Consider the following 22,468-nt stretch of genomic DNA (forward strand, 5'->3'; position numbering starts at 1 on the left):
GGCACCTTTTCAAAGTCGCATAGATGGGAACGTTTGCCATTGAAATTAATGGGCTGTGACTTGTCATGCGACTTTATGTGTCCAAAGTCGCATGACAATTCATACTAGTGGAAACGGAGCCTTAAACTTATTACTCACATGTAGCTCCCTCAGCTGGGCGTGTGCCACACCATGCACACAGTGCCATCACAGTGCCACACCATGCACACAGTGCCATCACAGTGCCATGCAGAAACAACCACGTGGTTGTACACTTTAGAAAATCTGCAGCATGTTGCATTGTAATCTCACAAACAGAACATACTTCCAAAACCTGCCCCCCCAGGAGAAACTGCTATCCAAAACGAGACTATGAAGTCAGAAGGAGATCTGTGAAGGAAAGGAAGGATAGGGGTGGGGCTGGGCAGGTCTAGGCATGTTTGTCTAAAAGGAGAGGAGGGATGGGGGCGGGGCATGTATCAGAGAAGGACAATGTTTTCAGGAAGTGAGAGTCCCCCATGCAGAATTCAGAAATAAGGAAGTAGGGTTGTCCCTGAATAACAGGAAGAAGCTGAGCTGGCCTTGATTAGACTTTCTAAGTGATACAAACCGCTATACAGAAAATTAATAATGTCAAAGATAAAGATAATTTACATATAATTAATAGAAAATGTTTCATTTTGGACTGGACTTCCACTTTAAAGTAAAAAACACCTGGGTGCAGCTCCCTGCCTAGCCCTCCCCTCATACTTACCTGGGCCCCATCTCGATCCAGCGATGTGTATGAGAGCAGCGCCTCTCCTGGGTCTTTCTCTCCTCATTGGCTCACACAGCAGTGAGAGCCATTAGCTCCTGTGACTCACAGCCAGTGAGCCAATGAGGAGAGAGCTGGGGGTGGGGCCGAGCTGCACTCTGTGTGAGAATGGACAATGCCTATTCGCAGGAGTGCAGCTCAGGAGTGAGCCTGCTTGATTCCTCCCATAGCAAGAGGCTTGCTTCTGGGGGCACTTGACAGGGAGGAGGAGCCAGGACCGCTGGCGGGGGGACCCAAAAAGCAGAGGATCGGGGCTGCTCTGTTCAAAACCATTGCAAGTACAACATGTTTGCTATTTTTTTTTCCAAAAATTACAACCTTTACAATCACTTTAATCTGGTCTGGACATCTAAGCTTCATGGCAGGTACACATGGGTCGAATATCGGCTGAAATCAGCTGGTACTGTAGAAACCGCCCGACTTTCAGTCCATGTGAACAGCTGCCTGTCCAACATCTCCTGACCGACTTCGAACGAGCGTGATAGAAAAGCAGCATCCAACTGGCTTCCCGCCAGCCCTGACCAGTGTGTTCTGGCAAAGGGGTGGGGTAGATCGCTGTACTAATATCGCTTGTGTTAATACAGCAATCTGTCAGGTTTTCTTTCATTTAGCCTGCTAGGTTGAACAAAAAAATTCTTATAGTGTGTACCAGACTTAACATGTTACCAAATCCACAACAGTAAAATCAGTGTGTATATGCAGTAAAGCATGCTTGTTATACTCACTGTGGAACCTAAAGGGTTAATCCTCCGCATTGTGTAGAGGCTACCTGATCCTGTCTTCTCTGATCCTCCCCTTCTTCCATGGTCCCTAATCCATCTCCTGGAAGAACAGAGCCTTGGGGGCACTCTGCACATGCTCATTTTGGTGTGTATTGCTAGAGAGTTTTTTGTTTTTCTTGGGAGGCTGCATGTGATCGGCACAGGGCCAATCAGAACTGCCCAGATAGAGAGTCAGGGGTCATGCAGCCTCAAAGGACAGTCAGAGTAGAATGAAAACTCCTCCTACAAGCTTTAACCAGACACTCTGGTATACTGCTGATGAGAAAAGGTATTTAGCAGTTTATATTTACTAAAATAATTGCATTTCTGTGTTCTGTGTACTGTGTACTGTGGGAGACCAGATATAGTGAATGCAGGGTCCTGGGTTTAGTAACACTTTAAGGGTGAATTCACATATCTGTTGCCAGGTGTGGTAGAGGGTAGTGTGTTGGGGAAAAAAATGCGACATTCATCACGTGTCTTTTTTATTTTTTTTTGGTACAAACTTTATTTGTTTATGACACTGTACAGCAGCTTGATGCAATGCCATACAGTGACATGCAATACTGTATGGTGCACTGAAATAAAATGCAGAATGTCTGCATTTTATCATAGCGCGTTGCAGTGATAAACTGTATTGCAATAATAATTTGAAATTATGTCCACAGGAAAACAGGACTTCTGGTTATTGCACCATCTGGCAATGAAGAGTTTGAATCAATTTGTGAAAATATGGAACAAAAGAAAATATCTTGGGAAAGGTTCACCAAGGACCAGCTAATGGCTAAATATCCTGAATTTATTCTGAATCCCGGAGAGGTTGCTTGTTGCGACAATAATGGTGGAGTTCTGTACGCTGACAAGGCTCTGAGAACTGTGCAGGTATTGCTTCCCTTCCCAGTTGTGCAGATATATCTATTAGTTGCTTGAAATGGCTCTGTATGTATAGATAATTATACACCTTTTTACAAACTCATAAACAAAGCTTTTCATGTTTCCATTTGGGTACAAGCTTAGAAGTTCCTGATAATTAGATTAGCTAATGATTAAATGTATTTACTCACAAGAAGAAAAAAATCTCATTTTCTGTGCAGACATGTCTTCATTCTACAGAGAGCATGCATCCAAAGTGTGAAATTGCCTTGTTCATAAATAGTTCTTTGTTTTACGGTGGAGGGAGCACCATAGCTCTTTAGGGGCTGCAGGAAACAGTGTGCTTCTTCAGCCAGCAAAAATATGGAGCTGTTTAAGCATGTTTACATTTTAATGGGTTTATACCTAAGCCCCCATGCAAATAATAGGTGATGCTCACTGCAATTTCACTGAAGCATACACTACCAATTATCAGTAATTTAATCAAAGTGGAACTTCATCCATTTTTATCTTTCAGATACGTAATGTAAGTATGAAAAAGCTAGAAACTCTATGTTGTATTGCTGTCTGCATCCCCATTGGAGAGATTATCCCATATTTTTTGTGTAGCACCCTCCTAGATAGGTACTAGGAAGTGTATATAGTTTTTGGCTTTTCTGCTTTCTGCTTAAAGCGGAGTTCCACCCAAAAATGGAACTTCCGCTTCCCTGGCCCCCCCCCCCCAGTGTCACATTTGGCACCTTTCAGGGGGGAGCAGATACTTGTCTAATAGAGGTATTTTGCTTCCACTTCCGGGCATTGTTACCTGAGCCACCCGCAGCTATCTGTAGTGATATAATATATATAGTGGGTAATTAATTAGTAGTTATTATAATGATGATGTAAGTACTCTTCCGCAGCAACCCAGTTCTTCCAGAGAGATGCACTTTATTGACTTCCAACACAGAACAAAGTCCAAAGTCCACAGATGACAAAAAGTCCAACAGTATATAATTCAGAGTCCCATTTTTCCTAGGTCTGCACCTTCATAGTCATACACAGACAGACGATACTTAAACTATAGACTGAACGCCATGTTATATTCACTAGACACTGAATGGCTGAGCAATTTGATTGGCCGTTTCCATTCAGGCCTTTGATATGCTTTAGTCTTTCAGACAGACAACAACCCCCAGCCGTGAACAACTGCAGTCATAAACCGCCCCAATCTGCACTCCCGCATATCAACATCAACAAGTCCCCTTAGATATGTGTAATTAGATTAGATTAACATATACCACCTGAACACCCTTTGAAATGTTCAATTAGGTTAACAGGCCATACCTCACACACCTAGGTAGACTTGCATAAGATTAACACATCAAAGGGTCTTCAGCTGTCCCTTTGCTATGTTAAAATTCAGTTGGCTCAGACAAATCAACCATTGCCAATTGAATTCTGGCCTGGTCAATATTGACTGTATGTGTACATACATACAATAATATAATGTCCCACATAAATCGGTGAACATATTACAACAGTATCTTCCGGCGCCTTCTCTGTCCCCCCCCCCGCTGTCTTCTGGGAGACACACAGGTCCCAAGAGACAGCAGGGACCAGTGGGATAGCACAGCGTGAGTTGCGCACCGGGAACCAGGAAGTGAAGCCACAAGGCAGCCAAGGGACAGATCGGCTTCGGGTGCCAACTTCGCGGGCGCCCTGGACAGGTAAATGTCCTTATTTTAAAAGTCAGCAGCTGCAGTATTTGTAGCTGCTGACTTTAGAAAAAAAAAAACGTTGGAACTCCGCTTTAACAGAGAAGTAGGCAGGCAAATTTATGTGCTGTCTGCTTAACAGAGAGCATTGATGAGTGAGGTATGCTCAGTGTGCTCTGGGTCCAGGTCATGCTGTCTTGATGTATTATACTGATCGTATAGCAAGAAGGCATATTGGACAGTGGGAGGAAACCTAGCAGATGAGAGCATGGATGCAGATACAGCACTGGCCAATTAGAAGGGGATGTGCCCCATGGAATGCTAGATGCCTGTATTTAAGTCTGAGGAGCACATGGGCTCGGGGTTCCAGTCTAGCCCACCTCTGAGAAGAGAGGTTCAGGTGGGGAGGAGGCGGCTGCCTTTCCCCCAGCGTAAAGGCCATGTGGCCTCAGATTGCAGCTCTGAGGGCCTGAAGCCTGTAAGCAACAACTAAGTGTTCCTGTGCTAGAGACATTGGGGTGCTTCTGGCTGCTTTGCACAGGCTCTAAGCTGTCCTCTGGTCCTAGACATGTAAAGTATTGCAACCCTACTGTCTTCTCTGTACAGGCTTGGGGTAAATTACAATGGAAGTTACTCACTCAGTCCCTTTTAGTATTTTCTGGAATCCAAGAGGCTGCTGTATGGGCACACTGCTATACAAGTGGGGTTTTGCTTTCAGGATGGCTGTAGCTAAGCCTAGCTGAGGCTGATAAAGGGTGCAAGGTTTCCAGCTATTCCTTCTCTCTTCCTCTCCTGGCCTTCCTTATGCCTAGGGACAGAGCCCCTTAGCACAGGGGTAGCCTCCAGAGGACTAGACCCTGGACTCTGCCCTCCTGACTGCCAGGCTTCTGAGTATTTATGGGTTGTTTCCCCACCTACTGAACCTTGCCATCTCAGGGATTGGTGGGAACTCCATAAATGTTCAGGCTTCAGCCTCTGTTCCTCCACCCTCTAAGCTCTAGAAACTATCCAGTGAATTCTAAAAGCCAGGGAAAGATAACTTAGCCATATAGCCTTGAAGCACTGCACAGCCTAAAAACAAATTTACCCCTGCTTCTCTGCATATAGAGGAGCCAACTAAATTTACGTACACTTAGTAACACAGAGGGCGCTACAAACCTAAAACTTTGCATTCCAGTGTTTCTCTTTTTTTTTTTTACAGGAACAATTTCAGCGAATGGGTGGAGTGATTCAAGATGGGCAAAAGGTAAAGAATATTAAGCCGGGGCAAGTGGTTACAGTGACAACTACCTCTGATATCTATGAAGCGGAAAATATAGTGATCACAGCAGGACCATGGGCCCAGAAGGTCCTTTCTCCCATTGGCCTTGAGTTACCATTAAAGGTAAGAGTGGCATACAGGACAATATTAAGCAGTGGTTAGTAAATATTTGCAAAGGGAAATGACTGAAAATACTAGGTGACTGGTGTCAAAGTCCTGAGGCAAACAATACATGTGATCTACATGTATTCACCTGTATTCACTTGGCTTTTCAGAGCCAACCACCTACAATAGCCAGTCAGCTAAACCAAATACCACTAGGTGGCATAATACTGGGGAGCATTTTTAGAAACTAGTGAATAATCAACAAATCTAATATTCACTATTTAAATGCTTTTTATTTCAATTGCAGTATTTTCTACATTCACTGCATATAACAGATTTATCATCCAAGATTTTTTTCTGAATTGGCCTGCATTGTTACTGCTGGAAATTTGCAGGGGCATATGCGACAGAATGGTTATTGGGAGAAAAACAAGGTGCGCCAAAAACTAAGTGCAGCAGAAGATGCAACAAATGGTATATATAATTAAAATTAGCTAAATGGCTACTCACACTAATATAAAGATCAATAGGCATATAACAGTATAATACTGTGGTCACTCAGCGGGTCCCCGGTGGATGATGGTGTGTAGATGTTAACACGAGAGAAGAGGAACAACCGGCCAGACATCTGGCCAGACATCCGGCTTGTCTTCTCGGAACCAGCATGGAACACACCCGGAGTCACATCGGAAGTGACGTCAGAACATGGGGATAACGTTTCAAAGCATCCGCTTCTTCATCAGATCTAAATGGCTATTGGTCTAAACAGTCTATATAGAAATTCACATGGAGCGTGGACCAGAGGCAATGTGACAGACTCACCCGGGACAGAGGCTATTGGAGGGGACTGAACGCAAGCCTCTTGCCAACAGATTATGGGCCCTGGATTTTAAGGGAACAATACTCTGCAAGGTGAATTAGAAATCCAGTCTGATCTGTACTAATCAGACTCAATCGTGTATATATGTATATATTGTATGTTGTCTCATTCTGTTGTGGACTCTTTGCTGTGGTCATTTGGGATGTGTGTCCCTGTAGAGGGAGGGGGGATTCCTCCAGCAGCCCCCCTGCTGATAAGACTGATTCATACTGTTGGGACACATACTGTGAGGAGATGCTGGTGTCATCAACTCCAACTACCTGTCTGATGTCTGATATAATGTGTTTAATGTAAATGAGTCTAGTCTGGCTTACCACAGGTTCTAAGGGTATTCCACACATTGTTGTTTGTTCTAATTAACTCTGTGTTGATGTTTATGGTAATGTGTATTGAATAGTCACCTAGTCTGGGTAAATGATTTAGTAAACTAGCTCATGTTAATTAGGTTACAGTTGTATTGTTAGAGGAGGTTCCAACGGCATATAAAGTCTTGTAATTTTGATTCTAAATAAAATAGTCCATGTTAGCAGTGAAACAAGTGTCGCCTTGTTTTGTGCTTATGAGCGGTTGGAATATCGGATATCTGAGTCCAGACTGGGAGGAAGTGGTATACTGACGGAAACACTCAAGCGGAGTGTGGGACGTTCCGTGACAGGCAATATAACCTATTTTGAGAAAACATCTAAACAATTAAAATACATTTTAAATATTGACATTCCAATATCATGGGACAAAACAAGGTATATATCTAAATGTGGATATTGTTTTTCATTATCATGTCTTGTAAGACAATCAGTAATGATCAACAGAAAAGAAGCTAATGACTGTGGGTACAAAGATATTAAAATAACGGGTATGTTATGTGAGACAGATATTTACCAAAAATGATATATTCATATTAGGTTATATTAAAATAAGTAAAGTTCAAGAGAGAGCATTATTTATTTTAAAATGAGGGAAAATTTATTTAAAAGGAATTTATTATGGAAAAACAAAGTTCCAACAAATATAAGTCTCAATGAGGTGAGTCTGGTTGGACATGTTAGTGGTTAAAATTATTTAAAAACAGTTATTTAATCTATGTATTGTTAACTATAAACACTAAATTACCATAGCCACATTTACTTACCACCCTATGAGTAACAGGTGGTGGAATCACACATGGGAAAACTAGATCTCCAAAAAATCTAGAAATATATTAGATGATCAGAAGGGGAACAATAGAAGGCAAGATACTGGATATACACATATATATATATATATATATATATATATATATATATGCACACAAGCACACACATATATATCAGGGCATTTAAATAACTGTATTCATTTAAATTTTCTTATTAAGGCCTTTGAGCGCCAAAGTATCTAAGGTATAGATCCAAAATGTTTCCTGTTTATATAAAAGTTGAAAACGCTCAGCAGGTAAATATTTTTCAGGTATGGATTCAATAATCCACACCTGAAGCTCAGGTTTATTTTTACTGTGGTGTTCGGCAAAATTTCGTGGGACACTGTATTTGGGAAGACCTTCTTGAACGAACGGTTGGTGCTCACCGAACCTAGCCCGCAGTGTCCTGAGGGTTCTGCCCACATAGAGCAAACCACATGGGCAAAAAAACTGTATACGACATATGTTGTCGAACAGTTAGAGAATGACTTAATGGTGTAAGTATTGCCATTGGTTGTAAAGGCTTTTTTACCATGAGGAACATGTGAGCAAGTGAGACATAGCAGTTTCTTGCAAAGATACATACCCACTAGTGGAATGAGAGAAAGTTCTTTAATAGTGGTGACTTTGGCTTGAGGTTTCCTTTTACTAAGTGCAATTTTACTTTTTACATTAGGTGCCCTTCTATATGCAAACTTTGGTAAGGCTGGGATGGATGCTGTTAAATGGGGATCCTGTGTTAGGATAGACCAGTGTTTCTTGAATATGTTTTCCAACTTATGATGTACTGCATGATATTGAGTAATGAAACGGGTAGTGGGTTCCTGAACCTTTTTGGATAATAAAGCTGAACTTTAGGTGTGGATTATTGAATCCTTACCTGAAAATGTTTCACCTGCTGAGCATTTTCAACTTTTATGTAAACAGGAAACATTTTGGATCTATACCTTAGATACTTTGGCACCCAAAGACCTTAATGAGGAAATTTAAATAAATACAGTTATTTAAATGCCTTGATAAATATATGTCTGTGCATGCATATGCCTGTGCATATATATATACAGTGGGGCAAAATAGTATTTAGTCAGCCACCAATTGTGCAAGTTCTCCCACTTAAAAAGATGAGAGAGGCCTGTAATTGTCATCATAGGTATATCTCAACTATGAGAGACAAAATGTGGAAACAAATCCAGACAATCACATTGTCTGATTTTTGAAAGAATTTATTTGCAAATTATGGTGGAAAATAAGTATTTGGTCACCTACAAACAAGCAAGATTTCTGGCTCTCACAGACCTGTATCTTCTTCTTTAAGAGGCTCCTCTGTCCTCCACTCATTAACTGTATTAATGGCACCTGTTTGAACTTAAAAAGTTATAAAAGACACCTGTCCGCGACCTCAAACAGTCACACTCCAAACTCCACTATGGTGAAGACCAAAGAGCTGTCGAAGGACACCAGAAACAAAATTGTAGACCTGCACCAGGCTGGGAAGACTGAATTTGCAATAGGCAAGCAGCTTGGTGTGAAGAAATCAACTGTGGGAGCAATAATTAGAAAATGGAAGACATACAAGAGCACTGATAATTTCCCTTGATCTGGGGCTCAACGCAAGATCTCACCCCGTGGGGTCAAAATGATCACAAGAACGGTGAGCAAAAATGCCAGAACCACACAGGGGGACCTAGTGAATGACCTGCAGAGAGCTGGGACCAACGTAACAAAGGCTACCATCAGTAACACACTACGCCGCCAGGCACTCAGATCCTGCAGTGCCAGACGTGTCCCCCTGCTTAAGCCAGTACATATCCGGGCCCATCTGAGGTTCGTTAGAAAGCATTTGGATGATCCAGAAGAGGATTGGGAGAATGTCATATGGTCAGATGAAACCAAAGTAGAACTGTTTGGTAGAAACACATCTCGTCATGTTTGGAGGAGAGAGAATGCTGAGTTGCAACCAAAGAACACCATACCTACTGTGAAGCATGGGGGTGGCAACATCATGCTTTGGGGCTGTTTCTCTGCAAAGGGAACAGGACGACTGATGCGTGTACATGAAAGAATGAATGGGGCCATGTATTGTGAGATTTTGAGTGCAAACCTCCTCCCATCAGCAAGGGCTTTGAAGATGAAACGTGGCTGGGTCTTTCAGCATGACAATGATCCCAAACACACCACCCGGGCAACGAAGGAGTGGCTTCGTAAGAAGCATTTCAAGGTCCTGGAGTGGCCTAGCCAGTCTCCAGATCTCAACCCCATAGAAAACCTTTGGAGGGAGCTGAAAGTCTGTGTTGCCCAGCGACAGCCCCAAAACATCACTGCTCTAGAGGAGATCTGCATGGAGGAATGGGCCAACATACCAGCAACAGTGTGTGACAACCTTGTGAAGACTTACAGAAAACGTTTGAGCTCTGTCATTGCCAACAAAGGATATATAACAAAGTATTGAGATGAACTTTTGATATTGACAAAATACTTATTTTCCACCATAATTTGCAAATAAATTATTTCAAAAATCAGACAATGTGATTGTCTGGATTTGTTTCCACATTTTGTCTCTCATAGTTGAGGTATACCTATGATGACAATTACAGGCCACTCTCATCTTTTTAAGTGGGAGAACTTGCACAATTGGTGGCTGACTAAATACTTTTTTGCCCAACTGTATATACTCTATATGTATATCCAGTATCTTGCCTATTTGGCCTTCTATTGTTCCCCTTCTGATTGTCTAATATATTTCGAGATTTTTTGGAGGTCTACTTTTCCATTTGTGATGCCACCACTTGTTACTTGTAGAGTGGTAAGTAAATGTGACTTTAGTGATTATACTCAACAATACATACTGTAGATAGAATAACTGCTGTTAAATAATTTTAACCACTGACAAATGGAACCTGAATCACCTCATTGAGACTGATTTTTCTTGGAACTTTGTTTTTCCATAATACATTTTTTAAATAGTTTTTTTTAATAATTTCTCCCTCATTTTAAAAATAATGCTCTCTCTTGAACTTTACTTATTTTAATATAACCTAATATGAATATATCATTTTTGGTAAACATCTCTCTCTCACATAACATTCCCCTTATTTAAATATATTCGTACATACAGTCATTAGCTTCTTTATTGTTGATCATTACTGATTGTCTTACAAGACACAAGAATTAATAACAATACCCACATTTAGATATATACCTTGTGTTGTACCATGATATTGAAATGCCAATATTTAATAAGTATTTTAATTAAACATGTATTTTAATTGTTTAGATGTTTTCTCACAATAAGTTATATTTCCTCTGGTCCACACTCCGAGTGAATTTCTATATAGACTGTTTAGATCAGGGGTCTCAAACTGGTGGCCCTCCATCTGCGAAACTAAACTACAAGTCCCATCATGCCTGTGGGAGTCATACTTGTAACTGTCAGCCTTGCCTCATGGGACTTGTAAGTTTGAGACCCCTGGTTTAGATCAATAGCCATTTAGATCTCATGAAGAAGCGGATGCTTTGAAACGTTATCTCCATGTTCTGACGTCACTTCCGATGCGACTCCGAGTGTGTTCCATGCTGGTTCCAAGACGACAAGACGGATGTCCAGCCGGTTGTTCATCTCCTCTCGTGTTAACATCTACACACCACCAGATCTTTCTATTAGTGTGAGTAGCCATTTGGCTGATTTTAATTAAATATACCATTTGTTGCATCCTCCGTTGCACTTAGTTTTTGGCGCACCTTGTTTTTCTCCCATTGTTCTTCCAGAGATTGCTTCGCTCTCAAGGGAGCTGCCACTAATGCTGCATACGTATACTTTCTGGACTTTATAGAGTAGAGTTGTATTACTGGTGTGTTTCGGTACCCTCTTGTATGCCATTCTGTTTTTGTCTGGCAGAATGGTTATTGAATGCGGGTATAATGTATATATGCAGTGGCTAGAAAAAGTATGCGAACCCCTTGGAATTCGCTGTTTTTCTGCAGTAATTTGCTATCAAATGTGTTCTGATCCTCATCTAAGTCACAACAATAGACAAACATAATGTGCTTAAGCTGATAACATACAAACAATTCTAATTTCTTGTGTCTTTACTGAACACACTCATTAAGAATTCACACTGCTGGAGGAAAATGTAAGTGAACCCTTGAGTTAATAGTTGGTCATCATTTTGGCTTCTAGGAAGAGTAGTCACAGTACTAGACTCTCTCTATTTGTAGACAATTAGTCTAATTGTCGACTGGTAAATGCCTAAAACTGTTTGAAATTGATTTGTATCCCTATCCAGCCTTATGCAGATCAACTACTCCTGATCGGATGTCTTTGGAGAGCTCCTTTTTGTGAGACATGGCTCACATCAGCTGATGCTTCTTATAAACAGCAGTCTTAAAATGTTTGACTGTATAGTCAGTGTTTATCTGGCTCTCCAGATGGAATAATCCTTAGGGGTATAGTCTGTGGTTGTAATAGCTGGATGGTGATGTATCCATGGAAAGGGGTATTAAGGGTTAAAAGGAAGGCAGACATCCTTCAGAGTGTGTCCAAAACTCTGCAAGACATGTAAGGAAAAAACAGGGAGGGGGAGGGGGAGGCACTGACCTGAGTGTAATATTAAAATGATGACTTTAATAGGATAAGATTAAAAACACTTACAAGATGATAGAAGATGCATGCTCGTCAAAGTAAAGTGCAGTCCTGACATTCCACATGGCTCTGTGGGTCCCACCGCTGTTTCGGATAGCTGGAAAGGATTGAGGAGCTGACTGGAATTGATCACAGTTTTTCTCCAGGAGCAAAGGAACCAAGCAGCTCCACACAGACCAGCATGGACCATGGAACAGGAAGTGGCCAATAGAAGGAGCAGTCAGCTCCAAGCATGTAGCCTTTCATCACTGCAGCCCTGATTGACAAGATTCCAGCCCTGCCTAGGTCCAATCAGACACCGGTGACATCACTTCCTGTTCCATGGTCCATGCTGGTCTGTGTGAAGCTTCTTGGTTCCTTTGCTCCTGGAGAAACACTGTGATCCATTCCAGTCAGCTGCTCAATCCTTTCCAGCTATCCGGAACAGCGGTGAGACCCACAGAGCCATGTGGAATGCCAGGACTGCACTTTACTTTGACGAGCATGCATCTTCTATCATCTTGTAAGTGTTTTTAATCTTATCCTATCAAAGTCATCATTTTAATACTTCACTCAGGTCAGCGCATCCCCCTTCCTGTTTTTTCCTTAAAATGTTTGACTATCTTTTAGCAATCAAAATAGCTCTAAACCACACATCCAAACTCATTTCATTTATTGGACTCCAGGTGTGCAGGACACCAATTAGCCTCCGTTGAAGTAATTAGTCTATGGCTTCACTTACTTTTACCTCTGGCATTGTGGCTGCTTAATGGGTGTGTTCAATAATGATACAAGAAATTTGAATTGTTTGTGTGTTATCAGTTTAAGCACATTATGTTTTTCTATTGTTGTGACTTAGATGAGGACCATCTCACTTTTTTGACAAATTACTGCAGAAAATCAGTTAATTCCAAGAGGTTCACATACTTTTTCTTGCCACTGTAAGTATAACTATACTTAAACTATTTTTACATTAATTAAACATTCTCCCAAAAGCCAGCGGGCAGTGGAATATTGTCCTTTCTTTCCATTTAATAAACCAGATGATTTTTGGAAAGAGAAACGCAGTTAAAAGATTTCTGGAACTGTCAACCTCCCTAGGGCGATATATATCATTGCAATGTTAGAAGCTCCTCCACTAACAAACAGCTCATATCTTTTGCTAGATCCTTTTCCAGCGGCCCTGAATTTCTTTCTAACTAACCATACAGAACCCAAGTGGTGTTTGCCTGTCAATTTCCATCTACCTTTAGGGATTACTTTTCCCTTTATATGAACATTCTTCATATAAAAACAACAGGGTCATTTATCTACAACAGTGCTGGATGAGGCAATAGCAGGCAGTAAAATACTGTGGCAATTAGAAAGTTTTGCTGTAACGGTTGATTTCATACAGTGAAGCATGGTTCTGCCACACTATAAAAGCTGTTTTTCCACTTTTCCACTAGCCATGTTATTATATATTCATCCTCTGCCCTGGTAAATGATCTGCCTTACACCAATTGTATTTCTTTTGTCTTTTTCCATCCAATAAATGGAACACATATTAATGGGCATATCTAAGGTGTAGCACAGTAAATACAAACTATACCACCTGAATGTACCAACTCAGAGCGATTCAAAAGGTGAAAGATCATCTCTGAATAATAACTTTAGATTGGTGTCCACAAAATTGATCTTTGCACAAGGGGGCACATGATTGAACTCCCTCTTAGTAATGCCCTTACTCCATTTAATCCATATATATTTTGCAGTGGATCTTTTGTCTGCACACATTTTGGCATCATTGGAATTGGTGTGAGGTTATATAAGGGGATGGAGTTTCCAGATCATCAGGAAAGAAACATATGCAGTGGGGCAAGTTTAAGTATAAACAGTTATCAGTGCCAGGACAAGGTCTTCTGCATCCAATGCAAAGATGCCAAACAAACAGTGGCTAGGCCAGCACAGGGTGCCAAAATGACAGCTGCTGTCCGCCAACCCTAAGGTCACCGCTGAACGAGATGGAAAGGGGGTTGCTGTGATATAGTTAAACCAATGTAGTTTACCCACAATGGGCATGATTAAAAAGAGACAGTATTTAATTTACCAAAATATTTGCTTCCATCTCAGAACTAAGGTAGCTCATAGAAAGATCACATTTTATTATTTTATGATTTTTCTCTTTAATAAAGGTGCTAAAATGATTTTTCTGGTACAAAAGTATGTTATTCGAGGGCCACAAAAACCAAGTGTATATTTGAACAGTAGAAAAAAAAATTAACTAAGTGAGAAAAGGCTGAAGCTGTTAACAAAGACTAATTATGGATAACCAAGATTTAATAACTAATAAATAGTATTTTTTACTTTTTCTTTCTTTTATATACAATGTATACATAACACTAATTTATGAGTTAAGAGCAAGACCCGGCTCCCCTGATTACCCTGGGAGAGCTGGTTTGAGAGCCTGGTCCTGCAGAGATGGAGAGGCAAAAAAAGGCTCCAGCCCCAGCTTAACCTCCCCCAATGATTGTTTGTTTCTAAAACTGCTTTAGGATTATTTTATCCAGCAAACAGTGCTTTAGAAAAGACATTATATAAATGTGATAAGATAGCTCAGCTTATTCTAGACTATAATTTGGATATTTGTGCAACTTTTGTAACTTCTGTTATGCTTTTCTTAAAATGAGGTGCACTCCCTTTCTGTTCTTTTTTTTAGAGATATACTTTTTTTCTTACTACTTTTTTTGCATAAAATGCTTCACAATACTTTTTTCTTTAAGTTAAAAAGCTCTGCCTGCTCTCACGCTCCAGAGCTCTATACTTGCATAAATGAGTAATGGCCACGACCTCCAGCACAGGTATCCTCACATAGTGTCTGGGGACAGTGGGGCAAAATACCTTATCAGGCCTGTTAGTTTATAGAGTATACTGGTGTCTGCATAATCATTATGATACTGCATACCTCCCAACCATCCCTGATTCCACGGGACCGTCCCGCGATATGAAGTAAGTCTCGGGGACTGGATCTGGGCTGGAGTCCCGGAGCCCAAGTCTGGAACAAGTTCCAGCCCTGGGCACCACTCCATAATAGTATCCTCAATAGGTGCAATGTGTGCTCTCACAGACAACACCAAGTGAGGATTCCTGGGAGAAGATCTACCCAGCAACCTCTGCTCTCCTTCCTCGATGCAGTCACCGGTAGTTAGGACCTCCGGCATCCTAGCAACAAATGACATCACTTGCGGGCCGACTCTCAGCTATGCCCCCTCTTTGGCCACGATCCCACCTCTCAGCGGTCATCATGCTGCCTCTCAGCAGCCCTGATCCCATCTGCTGGCGGCTCCGATCACCGGCTCTCAGCAGCCCCCGATCCCATCTGCCAGCGGCCCTGATTCCATCTCTTAACAGCCCCGATCCTTAACTTGTCACACAGAAGCACTCCACCTGCTTGTGTGTTTGCGCCAGACCCAGGTGGGACATGGCCCACATTTGCTTGGGTGCCATGGGTCCTGGCACCACAAGTGCCCACATTGCTGCCCTCACATTGGGGATGCCAGAGGTGTCTTCCTTCCCCGCCTTTCAAGACTGTAGCATGGAGCCGAGTGAAGTACTGTAAAACTCCTCCTCGGTTCCATGCTACAGTCCTGACACTCTGAGCTGTCAGAGGAACTGTACTTAAAAAAGCACAAGGATACATACCACCCTGCATTTGTGGGGGAGATGAGGGGGGAATTGGTGAGAAAGCTGGGAGGGCATTAGTAAGAGAGGAGGGGGGAACTGGTGAGAGAGCTGGGTGGCATTAGTAAGAGAGGAGGGGGCATTGGTGAGAGAGCTGGGGGGGCATTAGTAAGAGAGGAGGGGGAGCATTGGTGAGAGAGCTGGGGGGGTACTGCTGAGAAATCTAGGTTGGGGCATTGGTGAGAGAGCTGGGGGCATTGGTGAGAGAGCTGAGGGGGCATTAGTGAGAGCTGGGTTTTGTTTAACCACGCCCCTTAAGCCCCTCCCACCATTAAGAATTTGGCCACACCCACATTTCGCCGTTACGTGTGCCACAGCTTATTCCCTCAATTGTCCCTCATTCTGAAGTTCAAAAGTTAGGAGGTATGATACTGCTATAAGAAAAAAGTAGAGATAAGGCTATAAAAAATGAGGCAGTTAATACAGTAGTATCTACAGTAACTGACTTAAATTGAGCTTTAAAATATGTTAAATATATGTAATACAAGGTAAAATTGATACATTTTGCGCCACAGCTGACAATTAAAAAAAAATGAATAGCATTTTACTAGCTTGTCTCTGTGGCACTGTTCAGCTGTAATCACATGCCCTGTGTGACAGGACCCTGGAAATTCACTTTATTAGCATATCACAGTAGTCCTCGCCAGCAAGGTAAATGCTGATGCTGTGCTAAGATTCATTCCTACAGCTTCTACTTTAGCACATCCCATAAACATTAACCCAGTTGGCTTTGTTCAATATTGAATTGGCTCTTAACAAATTATATGTGAGCATATATGTGAAGGACAAGCTCCATTGGCATGTGTGTTTGCTGAGACTAGTCTGACTAGTAATACTTGCTAACCATTGAACCAGCAACTATCAGCTTCAAGCTCCGACATCTAGCAAATACGGCTCTTTACAAGAGACACTAAAAAGGTTGGAGAGCAATAATGAATTGTGGAATCCTTGTTGACCTCTTAATTGTAAAGCAACATCTTCAAACTCTGGTTTACAAGTGTTTACAGAATTCCTCTGAATGTATTTGTGCTACACATTGCATTTATATATAAATCACTTTCTGGTCCATAGTTAATCTCTTTTCTTTGCAAAGATGGGTGAATGAGATGTAAATAGGGTGGGTGTTTCATGAAAAGCGAAGGGAGTTTGGTGATTTCAAAGTAAAATCTGGAGATATGAGTGTTTGGATTATGTGTATAATGTGTTCCCATTGACTTTTACATCAAAATTATGTCGGTGTCAGACATTTCAGGGACAAATGTAAAAATACACAGATTTTTACAATCTGTCCCTGATTTTACTAAGGCTGGCAACCCTGATGGGGCCCCCTAATGGGGCCCTTGGTCAGTGCCTGAGTGCCCGAATGGTCAGTCCGCCCCGTGTGTATTTTATAGTGGTGTTCCATTGTGGTAACAGTAGAGTATTGTACTGTGTTAGCCATCGAACACTGCAGAAATTGCAGAGTTTAAAGTGATTGTAAAGATTTTTTTCTTTAATTAAAATAATAAACATATACAGTGGAACCTTGAATTACGAGCATAATTCGGTCCAGGAGAATGCTTGTAATCCAAAGCACTCGCATATCAAAGCGAGTTTCCCCATAGAAGTCAATGGAAAGAAAGATAAGTCGTTCCGCATTGACTTCTATTGCATGCAATACCGCATGTGGCCAGAGGTGGGGGGCGCCGAAGAGCCCTGGAAATACTCGGGGACAGCTTGGCTGAACTCGGAAAGCCTCAGAAAGGCTCGGAAACATTTGAGAGCCGAGTATTTCCGAACGGCTCCGAACCATTCTGAGTGTCACCGGCGCCCCCGCACCTCTGGCCAAATGTGGTACTGCACACCCCATTAGCTTGAATTCTGCTAGTTTTGTGAGACAACACTCGCAAACCGAGTCAGAATTAAAAAAAAAAAAAAAGTTGCTCGTCTTTTAAAACGCTCCTTAACCGTATTACTCGTCAACCAAGGTTCCACTGTACCTACCTGCTTTGTGCAATGGTGTTACACAGAGCAGCCCTGAACCTCCTCTTTTTGAGTCCCCTGCCATTGCTCTGGGCCCCGCCTCTTCTCAGTGGGCCACCATAGGAAGCCGCTTCCTGTGGTGGCGCACCTATGGGCTCACTCTCAAGCCAGAATGTGTTGCTCAGTCTCCCCTCGGTGCTCCTGGTCAACCTACAGCCATAAATCTACACTGCGGCGGCAGCCCCGAAGCCCCAACCCTACTCCTACTTCAATGTAAAAGAATGACTGTGGCTCTTGATGCTGGATCTCAGAGGTGCTAGGGATGCTAGGGATGATGAGACACATAGTCCAAAAGAGGGTGATAAAGTGACATGCTCATTGTGCGTTTCCCGACTAGATGATTTGGGAAGTGCGGCTAAGCAATGCAGAGCCAACAGCCATGGTAGAAAATGCTTTATTGAGGAGTGATTAACTGCATGATAATAGTAGAATAAATTTAAAACAAGTGTTTAAAAAGACTTTAAAGCAGTATTAAACCCAAAGTCAAACATTTTATTATATTACAGTTTACGAGTTCTTAGATGTAATGCCTGAATTCATTTTTTTTTTTAACCACTTGCCGACCAGCTGCCACAGTTTTACTGCAGCAGAATGGCACAGCTGGGCGAAGCAATGCTACTAGGGGAGCGTGCACGCCGCAGCGTGTACCCGGAGCCGATGCTGGTGCCCAGCGGGCGCGATGGCCGCCGGCACCTGCGATCGCTTGTGACAGAGTGAGAACCGGGATCTGTGTGTGTAAGCACACAAATCCTGGTTCTTTTAGGGGAGTAGAGACAGATCATGTGTTCATACTAAGTATGAACACCGATCTTTCATTTCCTCCAGTCAGTCCCATCCCCCCTACAGTTAGAACACACCTAGGGAACACAGTTAACCCCTTGATCGCCCCCTAGTGTTAACCCCTTTTCTGCCAGTGACATGTATACAGTAATCAGTGCATTTTTATAGCACTGATCGCTGTATAATTGTCAGTGGTCCCAAAAATGTGTCAAAAATGTCCAATCTGTCCGCCGCAATATCGCAGTCCCGATAAAAATCGCAGATCGCCGCCATTACTAGTAAAAAAATAAATAATAATAAAAATGCCATAAATCTATCCCCTATTTTATAGACGCTATAACTTTTGCGCAAACCAATCAATATACGCTTATTGCAATTTTTTTTTTTACCAAAAATATGTAGTAGAATACATATCGGCCTAAACTAAGGAAAACATTTTTTTTTTTTTAAATGTGGGATATTTATTATAGCAAAAAGTAAAAGATATTGGGGGTTAAAGGAAAATCCACTTTGCACTGCAAGTGCACTTGAACATGCACTGAAAGTGCACTTGGAAGTACAGTCACTGTAGATCCGAGGGGGACATGCAAGGAAAATAAAAAACAGCATTTTAGCTTGCACATGATTGGATGATAAAATCAGCAGAGCTTCCACTCATTGCAGTGCAAAGTGGATTTGCCTTTCATAAATAACCCCCATGTACTGTCAAATCTTGGGTGAGAACCTCCGTCCCTCAGCCAGGGCATTGAATATGGGTCGTGGATGGGTATTCCAGCATGACAATCACTCAAAACACATAGCCAAGGCAACAAAGGAGTGGCTCAAGAAGAAGCACATTAGGGTCTTGGAGTGGCCTAGCCAGTCTCCAGACCTTAATCCCATAGAAAATATGTGGAGGGAGCTGAAAGATCGAGTTACCAAATGTCGGCCTCAAAACCTTAATGACTTGGAGAGGATCTGCAAAGAGGAGTGGAACTAAATCCCTCCTGAGATGTGTGCAAATTTGGTGGCCAACTACAAGAAATGTCTGACCTCTGTGATTGCCAACAAGGATTTTGCCACCAAGGACTAAGTCATGTTTTGCAAAGGGGTCAATTACTTTTTTCACTCATTAAAATGCAAATCAATTTACAACTTTTTTGAATTGCGTTTTTCTGGATATTTTTGTTGTCATTCTGTCTCTCACTGTAAAAACAAAGCGACTATTAAAATTATAGACTGATCATTTCTTTATCAGTGGGCAAATGTACAAAATCAGTAGGGGATCAAATCTTTTTTTTTTCCCTCACTGAATTTAATTCGGCTAGTACTTCTAACACCCCCTTGCCCCAGACTGTCAATGCTGCAGTCTGCTGTGGCCCCTGTGCCCTACTTCCAGAGTGGGGGCATTTTAATACCGGAGGTGTGTTACTGTCCAGATCACCAGGTGAAAACAGAGGTAAAACGCCTAAGTCCTGGTTCACACCTGAGCGATTTTCTACTTGAAGCTCTAAAATGCTCAACAAGCCAAATCCCACTCATTTCAATGGCCCTGTTCACATCTGAGCGTTCTGTCACCTGAAGCAAAAGGCCTGTCGCTCACAAAAGTAAATTTTTTCTTCTTTTTGGCAGATTACAAACGTTTTTGGCCCCATAGACTTCAATAGAAATGCCTGACTTGAGCATTTTACGAGCGTTTTACAAGCGTTTTACAAGCATTTTACAAGCGTTTTGTTGCTCTCCACAGCTAATTTCCATTCCCTCTCCTCCACCTAGTGCTTTCTATGGGCTAAACAAACGCCCGAAGCTGTAAAACACTTGTAATACAATTTTAAAACACTTTAAAAAAAAAGCTTGTAAAAAGCTGCAAAAAAGCTTAAAAAAACACCCGAAAAATGCCAGTAAATCAATACGCTCAGGTGTGACTGGAGCCTAAAAAATAAATTTCCTACCACTCTACAAGACTTTGGTTCAGCTGCATGTTGAGTATGCTATCCAAGAGAGTTCAGAGAATGACAACAAAATTGATAAGGGGACTTGAGGACCTTAGTTATGAGGAACGACTACATACGTTAAACTTATTTTCCCTGGAGAAGAGACGCTTAAGAGGAGAAATGATTGCAATATACAAATATCTAAATGGTACTCCTAACATAGGTAAAAGACTATTCAGTCTCAGGTCACTTAAAAAGACACAGGCCATTCAATGAAGTTGGATAGGAAGTGGTTTAAGCACAAACTGCGTAAGCTATTCTTTACTGTTCGATCAGTAAGGATGTGGAACTCCCTTCCACAATTGTTTGTGTCAGCGGAGAGTATTGATAAGTTCAGAAAGCTCTTAGATGGACATCTTAGTGAACGCAATATAGAGGGATATGGGAATTGATACACCCACACAGATTGAACTGGATGGACTGATGTCTTTATTTAACCTTAAAGTGATACTAAAGTCTCATTATTTTTTCATTTAAAAATATTAAAGGGATTGTAAAGGTTGTTTTTTTTTTTAAATAACAATCATGTTATACTTACCTCCTCTGTGCAAGGGTTTTGCACAGAGTGGCCTGCTCCTCCTCTTCTGGGGTACAAAAAAGACGCCACTTGCTCCCATCTATAGCTGGCTATCGCAGTAAGAAGCATTGGAAGGTTAACAACAGGTACAAACAAGGCCAAGGATAAATCCAAGGGAAAAACCAAGCTTAACTTACCACCAGCCCACAGATAACCAAATAACCTGTCTAACAGTATGCGTTAAAAGCAGGGGTTTACTCTGCACACATTTGCAAATGCATGCATAAGCCACAGAGCCTCGTCAAGGCACCCTGGTATCTGTAGCCACGGATACTGGCTGGTAGTAAGTTAAGCTTGGTTTTTCCCTTGGATTTATCCTTGGCCTTTTTTGTTCCTCTTCTGGGGTCCCTTAGCGCTGCTCCTGGCTCCTCCCTGTATCAAGTGCCCCCTCGGAGGCTCGCATTCCAAGGGGATACCCGTGCGGGCGCACTCCAGAGTCCTGCTGCTGAGTCCACTGACACAGACAACACCCTGCCCCCCTGCTCCCGTGTCACTGGATTTGATTGACAGCAGTGGGAGCCAATGGCTGCGCTGCTATCAATCTATCCAATGAGAAACTGAGACAGTGGCTGGAGCTGCTGTGCTCGTTCCCGTTGATGGAACCATTGGGTTCAGGTAAGTAAAAGGGGGGGTCTGGAGGGCTCCTGCCCCCTCCCTCCTGCCGAGTGCCCCCACAGCAAGCAGCTTGCTATGGGGGCACCTGAGCCAAGCCGCTGCTCTGTACGTCCATTCAGACACAGAGCCGTGGTTTGGATCTGCCCCCTCTCTCTCATTGGCTCACTGACTTTAATTGACAGCAGTGGGAGCCAATGGCGCCCCGCTGCTGTCTCAGCCACTAAGGAGGGGAGTCTCGGACAGCCGAGGCTCTTGTGTAACATCGCTAGATAGAGATGGGCTCAGGTAAGTATTGGGGGGGGGGGGGGGGGCTGCTGCAAAAAGAAGGTTTTTTTAATTTTAAAGCATAGAATGCATTAGGATAAAAAAACCTTCTGACTTTGGAATCACTTTAACAACTATGAAAATGAATTCAGCCACTACATCTAATGTTTGGTAAGCTGCAATATTACATTTTTGGTTTTGGGTTTAACACTGCTTTAAATCTACTTTAAACTCTAAATATTCTACAGTGGAGTTTTGAATATACACTTTCCATGTTTGCTTTTCTCTTTTACTCATTTTAGCAAAATTTTGTGTCCAAATGTAAAGTAAATAACCCCTATGACATTCTAATACTAAA

At 42.1% G+C, this 22,468-nt stretch overlaps 1 protein-coding gene across 1 annotated transcript in view; it reads left to right on the top strand.

Moving 5' to 3' along the window:
* Window positions 1-22,468, top strand: part of PIPOX (pipecolic acid and sarcosine oxidase) — a 173,305-nt gene that overhangs the window by 100,110 nt on the left and 50,727 nt on the right. Inside the window, exons 3-4 of the mRNA XM_073616805.1 lie at window positions 2,223-2,436; window positions 5,323-5,505. Coding sequence (XP_073472906.1) covers window positions 2,223-2,436; window positions 5,323-5,505 — 397 coding nt within the window. The remainder of the gene's footprint in view (window positions 1-2,222; window positions 2,437-5,322; window positions 5,506-22,468) is intronic.

This window comes from Aquarana catesbeiana, linkage group LG02 (genome assembly GCF_042186555.1).
Source record: "Aquarana catesbeiana isolate 2022-GZ linkage group LG02, ASM4218655v1, whole genome shotgun sequence".
Classification (NCBI taxonomy): domain Eukaryota; kingdom Metazoa; phylum Chordata; class Amphibia; order Anura; family Ranidae; genus Aquarana; species Aquarana catesbeiana.